General features: G+C 41.7%; 1 protein-coding gene across 1 annotated transcript in view; it reads right to left on the minus strand.

The window, feature by feature from the left end:
• Window positions 1-13,353, minus strand: part of LOC308065566 (tyrosine 3-monooxygenase-like) — a gene marked incomplete at its 5' end in the record, with an annotated part of 82,380 nt that overhangs the window by 41,194 nt on the left and 27,833 nt on the right. Inside the window, 2 exons of the mRNA XM_080391621.1 lie at window positions 1-10,760; window positions 12,357-12,490. The exon at window positions 1-10,760 is cut by the window's left edge and continues 41,194 nt beyond it. Coding sequence (XP_080247747.1) covers window positions 10,601-10,760; window positions 12,357-12,490 — 294 coding nt within the window. The 3' untranslated portion in view covers window positions 1-10,600. The remainder of the gene's footprint in view (window positions 10,761-12,356; window positions 12,491-13,353) is intronic.

The following is a 13,353-nucleotide window of genomic DNA, read 5'->3' on the forward strand; positions in this document are numbered from 1 at the left end:
AGGCAAAACTATAACCTAAACTAGCTTTAGAAAAGAGCCTAAATACTTCACTAAGGAGATAACCACGATATGGTCGTACAAGCTGCTAGATAAGGGTTGTGGTGGACCTTGAAAGGCTGAGTTCTACCACACCACACCCTGCAGCCAGCCAGCCACGCAAGTGTGATGTTAGGGGCCACTGCCGCTCAGGCAGTTTCATCCCCCTTGAGCAGCGTTTGATGGCATCTAGCCCCACCAGTTCTAGAAGCAGATAAAAATCTCAAAACTGGTCTACATGATTTTATCCCTACCACTCATTCTTTCCAAACAGTCCTTTAGGGCGTGGAACAGATTTCTGTATCTCTTCTTTATTTTCACAGATGTTTACTACCCCTGTCTATATGGCTTTGGCCTAATATACCATGCTGTTCTTTAATTAGAAAGTTAACGAAAGGAAGAAGATTGTCAACACCTGTCCATCGGTAGGAGCCTGTCAGGTAACGGGGCAAAAGCCGAGCCAGCCGGCAGGTCTACCGTACTGCTAATGCTGCGCTACCACCTTGTGGACAGAAGGCAAATAGCACAGCGCTGCCGGGCAGGCAGGTGCAGGGTCCGCGCGAAATAAACAGCCCAGTTTGGGAAGGTGGCCGCGGGCAGCCTAGCGGACAGGGCAGCGTCGTCTCAGTCCTCCAGGCTGAGCCAGCTCAGGATCTGGGCAGCCGACAGAAGCCAAATGGATTGTGGGAAAATCTGCTGGAGCTCTGGAGTGTGATAGCAGGTGAAGGGTACCCCTTAAAAGGGATATGACAGGCTGATTCTCCTGTAGGATACAGAGAGAAATAAGCAGGAATAAATCATCTTCCTATTATACTAGAGATACCAGTGCCTTTATACAGGCAACTCCTAACTGTAGTCCTCAGAGCGACTTGCAGCTTCCTTGACTGTCTTCTTCCTGCTAGCTCAACTGGCAAGCTCTTTGACAGTATATTACCTTGGAGTCCCAACTCCTCCATGTTCTTCTCTCCACATCCTGGGATTACAGCAGCTCTCTTGCATTTCAGTGCTTTGATTCAGGAAGAATAGAAATCAGAACACCACTTAAAAGATCAGTTACTGAACTTGTTATTCTTAAGGATATTTATCGGTAGCCTCTTCATCCCATCAGGATGAAGTGCCCTATGACACTAAACAGATTCCAAGAGAAGGTGTATTCAAAACCTTATCTTCCTTTTCCCTAAAACCAAAAGAATCCTTCTGCAGGTCTGAAACTCTGCACGATCAGGACGCTGTCTTGTGTGCCTCCTCACACGTGAACTACATAAGGATTTGAAACAAGCGTTACTCAGGTATCTCAATTACAAGGCAATGATGATTGGCACGGTCTGATTTGGGTCTTACATGGCTGAAGGCAAAAGCTTTCAGGGGACTGATCCTCCTGTTAGTCAATAGGCTAGACATCCAGATTTATGCTGATGCCAAATTCTCTCTGTGGTCTCATGTGACACAAAATCAAACTGAGGCTTTTCACATCCATAAAACATGTCCAAAACCCCTAGTTTATTTCATAATACAGAAAAGCCTTCCTCAATTGCTCTTTTATTATAGTACTTCTCTTATTGTGGTAAATTAGGTGTCCACTGGAGCAAGCACGTGAACCTGGGCCTCTAACATGACTACAGATTGGCTTAATGATAAGCAGCAGAATTTTCTCTGCTTTCCTTCTGTCTCACCTCCCCCACCCTCTACATTTTCTTAAGACAGTTTGGTCACTTTTTCCAGGATCTCCTCTTCCAAGCTCAAGAATGGTCCATCCTGGCATGCAGGAAGCCAAGGAAAGATGGCAGGAGGCCTGCCTGGATGAAACAAGGAGCTCTAGACAAATCTCAAACATAAAAAAGAAACATGAGAGAAACATGGAATTAGTTTCAAATCTCCTGTAAAGGAAGACACTTTCTATCATAGATGAGGTGAGGAAAACCAAAGCCCAACTGGAGCTGAATCTGGTAAGGGATATAAAGGGCAAAGGGAGGGCTTGTACAAGTATATCTGCAGCAAAAATGGGGGAAATGTAGGCATGCTGCTGAATGGGGTCATGTCAACTGAAAAGGAACTTGGCAGAAAAGGTCTGTTGGCCTAGGGGTACTGGTGGACAACATGATGACTATAAGCCAGGAGTCTGCACTTGAGGCTAAGACGGCCAAGAGCATCCTGGGCTGCATTAGGAAGACCATTGCAGCAGATGGAGGAAGGCAATCCTTTCTTTCTGCACAGCACTGGTGAAACCACATCTGGAGTGCTGTAACCAGCACAAGCCATGAGCATACTGGGGCAAGTCTAATGAAGAGCCATGAAGATTATTTAGGGACTGGAGCACGTGACATACAGAGACATGCTGAGAAAGCTGGGACTGTTCAGCCTGGAAAACAGAAGGCTCAGCGGGATCTTATCAAAGTGTGTATGAATACCTGATGGGGACAGCAAAGAAGATAGAGACAGACTCTTCTCAGCAGTATCCCACAAAAGGCCAAGAGGCAATGGGCACAAATTCATATACAGGAAATTCCATTTAAACATGAAAAGCTTTTTTTTACTGTGAGTGGTCAAACGCTAGAACAGGCTGCCCAGAGAGCTTGTGGAGTCTCTGTCCTTGGAGATATTCAAAGCCTGACTGGACACAATACTGAGCAACCTGGTCTAGTTGTCCCTGCTCTGAGTAGGATGTTGGACCAGACGATCTCCAGAAGTCCCTTCCAACCTCTACGATTCTGTTCAGTAACATGTTCATTACTCCAGATGCAGTTCTGATGGGAGCAATGCTCCTGTGTACAACTTCTCATTCTCTTTTTGGCAGAGAGAGGAAAAACATTTCTATCTTTAGATTCTGTTTTCAGGATAAGATTCATACCACAGGTATTGTGGGATATGAGCGAGTCCTCGTGCTCTTTTCAGCACTTTCTGTGCCCTACTTCTCCTGTTGCCCTAAAAAGCTTATTGAAGCATTGCAGCTCCCTTCTGCCCCCAGCTTCTGTTTTACAGGGGATGGGAAAGACCAAAGTTTTTGTTTGGTTGGTTGCTTTTTTTGGTGTGGCAAAAGCACAGGATAAGCTTAGGATATGAGGGACAGTAAGTGCACTGCAGGTGCTCTTCCACTCCAGCTCTGTGGAAGAGTGGTCTTTTAATTCAGGATTAGATCCCTCACCCCTTGCTCTGCCTCAAGCACAGCAAAATTGCTACACAAGACTACCATGAATCTAGGATTCTCTCCTATTTATGCTCACCTGCTGTCCTTTTGCTCCACTTTTCCACTGATCCATACTGTGAAACAGCAGAGCTGCCACAGAGAAATGGATTGTGTACCAAAGACCTGAATCTTAAAGATGTGTTAACTTAATCTACCAAGATCTTGCTAGTGAAAAATTTTCATGTCATGCTGAAAATAACAACTTCTTTACTGAGGATGGAAGTCTGGTAATGTGACAAATGCTGAATCTGTTTCTCTGGAGAGAAACTGCTAGCAGAAGACTCTGTGATAGCATTGTAGGAGGAATTCAGAGCAAAACAGTTTTTGCCGGGTTTTGTTGGTGCCCTCAGCTATGGGAGTACATTCTTCCTCACTTCTATGAGTTGGGTTGCTTATATAAAAAATTACTTCCCCTTGCTCCATGTTTCCTAAATGATGTAATTTATCTTACCCTGCCTTACACACAAATATAAACAGGATTCTGTCATCTCAAAACTGATATATTAAAAAGCGCAAAACCTGAAATTCCTTTTGTCAATTCTTAGGCAACACAGTGGGCCATGTAGCATAGCCTAAGACAGCTTTTCTGAAACTGGTGGTGTAACACCATTTTAATTTCAGCTTATCAGATTTAAGCCATCAGTGGGAATCATACTGGACCCAACAGTCCTCTGTAACAGCTTTGGCTTCTTAAGCACCTAAAGGCTTAGTAAACTGCTGGAATGTGAAGAATGATTTGCAGAAATTAATCAGGAAAGTCTTTGTATGGCACATCTTTGCTATTCAAGGAGTAGTGTGACATGTTCTCTGCTTTTCTGCATAGATATCACTGCTTCTTTGCTTTGTGTTTTCAGTCTGGTTCCTAGACAAAGAGAGATGTCAAGGCAATAGGAAAGTAAATTTTCTCCACCCAGATCTGAGTTTTTTATCTATCTTTGACTCCATTTAACCAAGTAAGATAACAATGCAGAAACTAATGATGTATCACAAAATGCTGAGAAAATATGCTTGAATGGTTTGCCCACAACCAAAGAGGCAATATTATCATAAAGCCATTACCACATTAGTGATGCTGTGGCTTTATTACCGAATTGTGTATGTACTTGATAACACTATTGGATGATACATTTGTAATAGAAAGTCCATTGTGGTAACCTTTGACTTGTTTCTTGCCCGGGGATAAAGATTTGTAATTGGAAGAAAGTTACAACAAGCAACAGTGACTAGCAAGTTTCATTTACGAAACTCCTTCCTCCTTGGGCTCCCTGCAGCTAACACAATATTTCATAAAGGGGGCTAAAATTCAGATTTGGTTACAAAGCCTGCCTTTGTAGGACACTAGAGACACAAGGATTGAGTGAAATCATTTTGTTTACTCAGATTTAAACCAAGAAATATGAACTAATGCAAGAGTCAGAACCAAATTGAAATGTCTGAAGTACAAGACTTAAACACTACAAAATTCATATCATCATCCAACACACATTCCATTTCTAACCCATCAGTTTTGGGATTCATTCAGGAAATACTTAAAAACAGGCCTTTTTTTTTTTTTATGGGTTCTATTGAGAATGTTTCTAACACTCTTTTAAAAAACATAATTATGATCATCTGTGTCATCTTGTGAGATGTTCTTGAAAGACAGCATTTGTTAATTAACAAATTAATAGATATTTTCCTTCTATGAGTTTGTTTTAATTGTCTATTTATATCAGAGTATTTAAAATGTACCAGTCTACCACTTCAAGGAATCTTTCTATAATACTGATAGTTGGGGTTTTTTTCTCTGCCAGTAAATATAAGAGGAAAGTACCAAATGCAGCACAGTGATATAACTGTAAATGAATCCTTTATTCTGACTTCTACATTTTAGCTATTAGCCTGCTCAAGAGAAATTTTGCTGTTGATTCAGAGTCTGTAAGTGGGATCAGTCAAACTGGCTTCATTAAAGTCAACAGCACATCCTGCCTAATATTGCATGCCATGCTCAAACACCACAACTTCAGCGACAGCTGAAATAGGCCACATAATTGTAAATGGTATCCAAAATCATTACAAAGCTGCCAGGTCAGATACTGAAATTCCAGACTGGAGGATTTTTCTAGTTACTGTACCTGTACATAGCAGGTGTTAAGTGTTATGTTTTAAATTTAGTAGTTTATATTTGAATCTATCATGAGTAATTTTGTGAAAGGCATACCTTGAAAACTAACACTAATGGTTGTGGATGAGACTAGAGATTCGGTTTGGATACACCAAGTGGTAGCTGTCATCTCTTCTACCAGAATGTAACCATTTTGCCAGGTCTTAATTGCCTTCAACAATAGGCCAGGTTTAAGTTTAAGAGGGTTCATTTGTTGCTCAAGTTCCGCTCAAACTCTGGGAAAATAATATTAAACTTTCTCATGTTCAGTGAGTTAATTTTCCCCATTTCCAAACACAAGTCAAAGGGATCAATAAAAAATATTTTAAATAAAAGGAAAAAGACTACTTTTGACAAAACAGTTAAGCAGGGTAAGAGACAACACCTAGCATACAACTATAGCAATAACAATTTTACAGTCTTCTGCTGGAGGAGCAGTGCTTGGCCAGTTGCTTGCTTTTGGTTGCCTTCACTCAAAATTTGGGACTCTTGTGTCTTGCAGGGCAGCAAGGCCTCATCATCTTCAGCTTTTCCACACACAATGTAAAAAACTCTTTCCCGAAACTCCTTTTCTACTTTCTAACATTTGTACCCTATGCTGAAAGTAAATGCCCAAGATAAGGTTAACACTCCTCAGGCACAGTTAAAAAAAACTTAACTGACCTTAACTCCTTCCTACACTCTTGCAGGCACAAACTTTCCTCCTTTATGCTAAAAAACCTTCCTTTCCAACAGAAATGTTTCTCTAATATAATGAAACAGCATACGCAAAATAAACATGCTTTAGACCTATCTACCAGTCCTTTCCATTCCTTGTCCCCTTGCTCTGCCAGTTGTCAGCCAGACTCCTTTTCTAGTCTGACTTTCTTTCCCTGAGGAATTCTTGTGGTGGGAGAGAGTGCCAGAGATTTGCTTTCACTTTGGGCCTCAGCCACCAGCGTTACCCAAAGTTAATGTATATTTAATACGATACAGCCAGTAACCCTTTCTGCCAACCTCTGATCATGTGCCAGCTGAAGAGTGCTGCGAAGTAACGTCCTCTAACTAAATCTCAAAGCCCAAGTATAAACTCCTGATTAGTGGTGGGTGAGATTACTAGGGATGTATGCATATACCCCTCTGTTTCTTTGCCAGCTGGAATTTCTCCATGCTGTAGGATATCTACGGAAGCAGGCTCCAGAAAACCTTCTGGTTTTGCAGTACATGTGCAAGGCAAAGCTACCGAAGGGTTTTTCCTGGTAACTTCATTTCCTGCCTGAAGCCGTCATGTAACACTTCTGTGCCTGGTTAATTGATGGTCATGATGTAATGGGTAAGTTATGGCATTTCAGCGATGGGTGTAAGGCAATCTTTGTGTGTGTAGTTGAAAAGGAACAATTTCATGGTTTAGGTTTCTTCAGGAATACACTATCATTTCCACAGAAGTTTGCTTTTTTTTTTGTTTGCTTCTTCCTTCATGGACCACCAGAGACAAAGATGACTGAGTGTAAAGCAGTTTCCATTCTTGGAAGATCTTTCTCCCACCCCCCTGTATTTCTTTAATTGGTTAAGTAAGGTTTAGGTTCACCAGGTAGTATAAAGGTCAAAATGTTAAGGGAACCAAAGGGAAGTGATTGAGAAGGTCTTTCTGAGGATGGCATCTCTGCCTTGTAATACAATACTATTTCTCCTGGGAGTGGGTGGGAGGCCTGCCTAAATTTCCTCTTCCTGTCCTGCCAAATTCCCCAAATTGCATAACTGTGTATTCTCCTTACACAGTGGTACCCTTGGCATCCCTAGTGAATCTGCAGGGAAGTAGTGAAGCAGCTGGAGGCTTGAAGGTTGACCAAAATTGGTAGAGGACAGACTTGGTTAGCCAAAAAACAAAACAAACCCAAACCCACAAACTGAATTTACTAACTCTCCCATGTATAACAGAACACAATACACATTTAATAATATACACTATTTTGCTCTAAATGCACTCCATCTAGGAAAAATAAGTTTATCGGGATAAGCGAAGGACCCTTGGGGAGTTCATCAGTTCAGTTTCAAGTCACAAGATGTGTTTTACTTGGCTTTGGAGCCTTCTTGTGCAAGATTAATGTGAAACTGCTGAAATGCAAACTGACAAAAAGACATATTTTTACCAATTGGTGCTTTTTCCTCTGTGCCATTATTTTCATTGGGAGGCCCCATCACTGCCTTCCCCATCACCCCTGCCTTAGACTGACAGGAGTATGAGGTACTTCTTGGCTTCTGTGAGGAAATGAAAGAATGACTATTTGAAGAGCAGCATGACCAGTGTACCTCATAAGGATGTAATCCTGAAGGCTTTTGCTTTGTCACTAGACTGAATCAGAAGGGAAGAATTTGGACCTCCTTAGCAGGGAGTGTCAAACGTGGTTATCCTGGGGTAGGTTTTGCCTGAGTAAGGAGGGAAAGATTTGCCTCCTTTGGAAAAATATTTATGCTTCTTAAAAGTTCAAGTAGCCAAATTCATTACTTTTGAAGCTTTGCTAAGCTTCACTGGAGCCTACTGTAGCCATGTAAGCTGGCTGATTGTCATTAAGAAATAAAAAAGCAAGCACACCCGCAGAGGTTTTGATAAACCTGCTCTTACTGTCTGCGTACAGCACCTTAAATAGGCTCAGGGCTGTCGCTGGGATTGCTCAAGAGATTGGGTACTACTCAACGTGTGTAAGGGTGGGAGAATCTGGCTCCAAATGGTTTCTTTTTCTCTCCTTGCTACAGGAACTGGAAAAGACAAGGGTGTGTGGGCGGGCCTGGAGTCCCTCCAAGGAAAGTGTGAGGCCTTGGGCAAAACAAATCCATCAGGTCTCTCATTTCTTCCAAGTATAGGTCTGTTCTGAGCAATAGCCAAACTCAAGTCTAAACTCCACATTCAACTGTTTCACGGGGAATACGTGAAAAAGGCCCTATGGCCTACAGAGTCCATCTATAGAAAATATTTTGATAGCTCTTCTGCTTTGGCATTATCTTCCACTTAAAAAGAAAGAAAAAGAAAACACACAAAACTGAAGCACATGGTTCAATTTTCACTGTAAAACAACTGATTGATGAAAATAATACTTCTGAAAACAATCTGTTGTGAGCTATCAAGGATCTTTGCCTGTGCACCAATTGGCAGGAAGCAGACAGATAAATTATTACAATATGTAACAAAACAAACTGGTCTGAAGAGAAATGGTATTTGTGTGTGGGGTGTGTGTGTTGAGCAGGATAAGTAGAATTAAATCCATAAAAGTATGCTAAGAGATCATCCTCCATCGCAGCAGAAATATACTGGAAGGAAAGAAAGTTGCTTCAGCTCTGTCCCTGTCTGAATCTCTAGGAGAACAGGGTTTATGATATGCAAGTGTTCTCCTGAAGAAGAACAGATGAATCCTGGACTTAAATGAAAAATAAAAAAAGAACTTGGGATGTTCCTGCTCTTGAGAGGTAGGGGTCTTATAGCCATTTTTGTCAAGATGCTTCCAAATTTTTCAGGCATCACCACATCTTAATAAAATGGAGAAGTTGCAGTAACTCCCCAGATCTTGAATACTCTATTACCGCCCATGGGGAAATTTTCTGAAGTGCTTATAGACATGAAGATTTAAGAGGCAAAATCCCATTAACTTTCTATAAGACAGTTTCTTTATAGCCCGGCACGTGAACAAACTACAGTGAGATAAGCTCTGTATGAAGTAACAGCATGTGAATTGTTGTGTTGTGACTTTCTGTGTTCATGCTCCTATCCCACAGTGACCTTACAGCTGAAGCAGAGATGGTGACTCCTTTTCCATCAAGAGCCAAACCACATCACATTTGCCTCAGAGCTCAGACCATGTACCCTGGCAGCTGGTGGATAGCAGTGGACAAGCCTGCTGTCTGCCACGTGATAAATATACTTCTGAAAAGATAAGTAGAGCTTCTAAATTGTGCAGGATAAATTTTCCTTGATATTTGTGGGTCACTGTCACCCAGCCTGAGCCATCAGATCCACACTGACCCTGTTCATGCCATACCCGTAACCCGCATCAACCTTGTCTGTTTCCGCTGATGCTAAGAGGAGAGGGAATCTTTCCAGGCATGAGCCTCATCTTCTTTTCCTGAACTAGGCCCTACTTGTGGATAGTAGAGGAGGGAAGTGGACACACAAAGCATGAAAGTCTGGAAAAGGCAATTCTGGGAAATGTGACCTGCAGGGTGTAGTTAAATTTCAGACACTTATCAGAGAGGGACTGGAGACGGAGTCAAGATGAGTTGGAGCATGTATCTGATATTGTTCCCATAGTAAGGCTTATATGGGTGCTAGTAGTTGATCTTGGGTTTTACAATAGATGTTCCATAGATGTGGCATTTTGGTTATTACTGCAATCATCATGACTTCAACAAGAAAAAAAGATTTTTAAAGGTCTCCGGAAGTATCCAAATCCCATTAAAATACAGTGACACTCTTTCTTAAAGGCTTCTTTGAAAATCCTTCCTTACACCTCTACTTCCTCCCCAGAATCCAAATGTCCTTTTCAGATTAAGCATCCTTATATGTGACAGAGCCAGAGTATCATGGACTTATTATTTTCTGCTGTTTTTAGCCAAGGGACAAATATTCTGCAATCTAAACATGACAGGAAATTTTTTTGCCATATTTGAAGGCTGCTGAATGTGGTGAGTGGCTAAAAAATAAATAGTGAGCAGAAGTAAAGGGTTCCTCTTACAAACTCTTGCATTTGCACATTGTAAGGGAACCGTTCATAGCCTGTGAGCACAATAGCTGATAGTAATTGCTAGCAGAAATTAGCTAGCTGCAGGGACTGCTAACTGTAGGCAGCTAGCCAACCTAAAAGATTGTGATCATGTCATTTAAGTAAGCAGCAAGTAAAAGAGTGTGTGGCTGAAGAATTACTGTGCTACTTTGTGACAGATAACTTGAAAAGGTGACAGGTGAATAAAAAAAAAAAAAAGCCTGTAAGAGTCCAATAGTAACAGATAAATACACTCCAAACAGCTGTAGCTCATTTCACCTACCAAAATTGGAGTAATTTGGTCTTGTTTGTCATTGAAACATACTCAATAGGAACTCATTAATGTGGCTAAGTCAGCAGCCTAAATTACAGCAAAAAGATTAGCTTAACAGAGCTGTTTTGTGGGTTACAGATTTTCACATGCAACTACAAATTCATCACTAAATCTTGAAGTGCTGGAACCATCTACAAGTATCTCTGTGCCAGGTAAGATGTACTGCTGTAGTTTTAAGAGAGGTTTTCAAGGGCCAGGCAAAGGTTTTTCAGTTCCTCTTTCATTTGACAGAGTGCCCTCTTGACTTTCTGAGGTGTGTTCATAACCTCTACGCTGCTGGTGAAAGGGTCATAGTGCAGAGAAAAAGGTTTCTTGATCTTCATCGCATAGTTTCTGTGGGGGAAGAAGACAGAGCTGCTGGTTCAGAAGCCATTTCCCTAAGGGTAACACCTGCAGGACCTAACTCCTCAGTACGTAGGCATGGACTTACTGGGGAGCAGAGGCTGCTGTGACACCTCCTCACTGTTACTCCTTAACACTGCCTGGAGCAGTATATCCTCCCCATGGCTGAACTACTTGCAGCCCAAAAGATCTGCAGTGCCTGCTTTTCAGCGTGGCTGGCTCAGACCCGTCTGTGCTCTCACAGCTCTACGTTAACACAATTCAGAGTTATTACAACCACAAGCTGAGGAATGCAGGAACACAGCCCGTCTGCCGCCTTCACTTCCAAGAAATAACCTGGAGTAGCTCTTTCTGCGTAAAATTCTAAAAATCTGATGCTACTAGGCATCCTGGGCTATTTTGCTGTCTCTATTAAAAGAAAAATCACAATTGCTTGCCATTTTTGACAATGTTTCCACTAAGAAAATGCTGGTAGGAACCCCCTGTACTGATGTTGCCTTATGTTTTCTGTTCTGACAGATTCTTGTGCCTTCAGTTATTTTGAGCAGCTTTGGCTGCACCACTATCTTGACAAAATGTATGAAAAACCTTCAAGTCTGAGAGTGGTGTATTCCTTGTCCTTGTAAGTTCTGTTCAGGTTTGCCTGAGTCAAATGCTCTTGAAAGTCCTCTCTCTTCTGCCAGTATGTTCTCAACCACATTTTTATACACATTAATAGTTTAATGTGAACCTCCAGGTTTAAGATGAGGCACCTAATTTGCCATGCTATAACCCCAGCAGACAGTGCTGCTGGGGAAGAGGTGGAGGGGAGTAGGGAAGAAATCTGGACCAGGTTCTCTTCCTCTAATAAATTCCTCATTTCAGCTCCTACATGCTCCTCAGTAGCTTCACAACCAGCCTCCTGCATCCAGCCAGAATAAGTCATGTTGTTCTAACTGTTGATGAATGCCAGAATTTAAACCCTGCTTAGTTAAAAAAAAAAGGATATTTTCTGTATAACATAACACAGTCAAAGAAATACATTTAGAAACACCTCAAGCTAATTTGAGGTAATGTTATTTAGGTTGCAGTCAGCTACTTTGTAGAAATTAGATTGCCTGTGAATGCTGATTCTGCATTCTTGTGCAGATATAATCAGAGGAGAAAGGCAATCTTGTTTTTAAGCCCCCTGCTGATCCATGTTAATTCCTGAGTCTGCTATAAAATTTCCATGTGACCTTGGGTAAATCAGTTCTTCATGACATCCTATTTGTATGGACTAGCACATAGGCACCCCAACTGTGGGACTGCGCTCTACTCTTACGCAGTTACAGTTACAGAATTTACTTCAGAAGTTCCTAAAAAGAGGCATTGCTAAGATGAAGCATGAGACAGGGCATAATAATACATAGTTATGATTTTCTATGAAGCTTTTCAGAGATAAACAATCTCATGTTTAACTTTGTTGTAAAAAAAGCCACTGTGCAGAGGAAGTTGTGCTGTGAGATAGCCTGGTGGGGTTACTGCAGTAGTGGTAGATGTATTTGAGATTAGGATATAAGCCAGTGTGCCCCCCTCAATGAAAATATCCACAAACACTTTACTTACTGAAGCTTGGCCTTGGCATCTTCCAAATTTTCTGCTACGAAATAGACAGGCTGGAAGGCTTGATCCTGATAGGGGTGAACTGCAGTCACTTCTGGATCAAAAGGCTTGTACTCTGGCTTGTTTGATAAAGCGTACTTTGTAATGAGAACAACAAAGGTTAGAGCAGGTGAACGAACATAGCAAGAATTAGTGCCTAATGGGCTGTGAAATGCTCTTTGTGGAACACTTAAAGGTAATATGAAGTCCTATTCTTTCACAGGTGAAAGATGCTTTCATAATTAGCAGTTAATAAAAAAATAATATTTTTTAAAAGAAGAAAAAAGAATAAAGAAAGATGTATGTCCTGTATTACAGTGATGTACAATCGGGTACCATAGTTACATTCTCAGACAGGGAGGGGAAAGTCTATGCCACCCCCTAAAATCTGAATATGTAGAAGGAAAAAACAACATCCCGCTGCTTTTTTCAGTAGTATGATAGAAGATTCACAGTCCTGTGCAACACTGTTTCAAAGTCTCCAGCCCATGTCACAAATCTTACATTTCCTGCTGCATTGAAGGACAGGATGCTCCTGGTATTTTCTGCACAGCTTTCATGCCAGTTAAGAAACCTGAAAGCTTCCCTGAAACCCAAGATATAAGTATGCGCTATAGTCTGTGTGCACATGTTTGTGTTTTGGGCCTGCAGAGGTTACACTGTATGTTCTTCTACATTGTCCCTTCAGGCAGACAGGAGGATTATGGACGACACTTATGCCCACACTGCAGTCCGTAGGCACATCTACTTTGCTTACGCATACTGGAGACCACCTTTCAGCCAGCCAGCAGCAGAGCTAGTGACAATGCAATTGCGTAGGTATGGGTGTTGGTTGTTTAGTACCTGCAGAGGGCCCTGGAAAGGCAGCACAGCTCAAGCTAAAAGTGAGTTCCTGTACCATCTGTCTGCCCCTGAAACCCAAGTGAGATCGTTCCAAGCTAGCTCAGCTCCAGTAATGCTA

Source organism: Falco punctatus (assembly GCF_963210335.1).
Source record: "Falco punctatus genome assembly, chromosome: 6".
In the NCBI taxonomy this organism is placed as follows: domain Eukaryota; kingdom Metazoa; phylum Chordata; class Aves; order Falconiformes; family Falconidae; genus Falco; species Falco punctatus.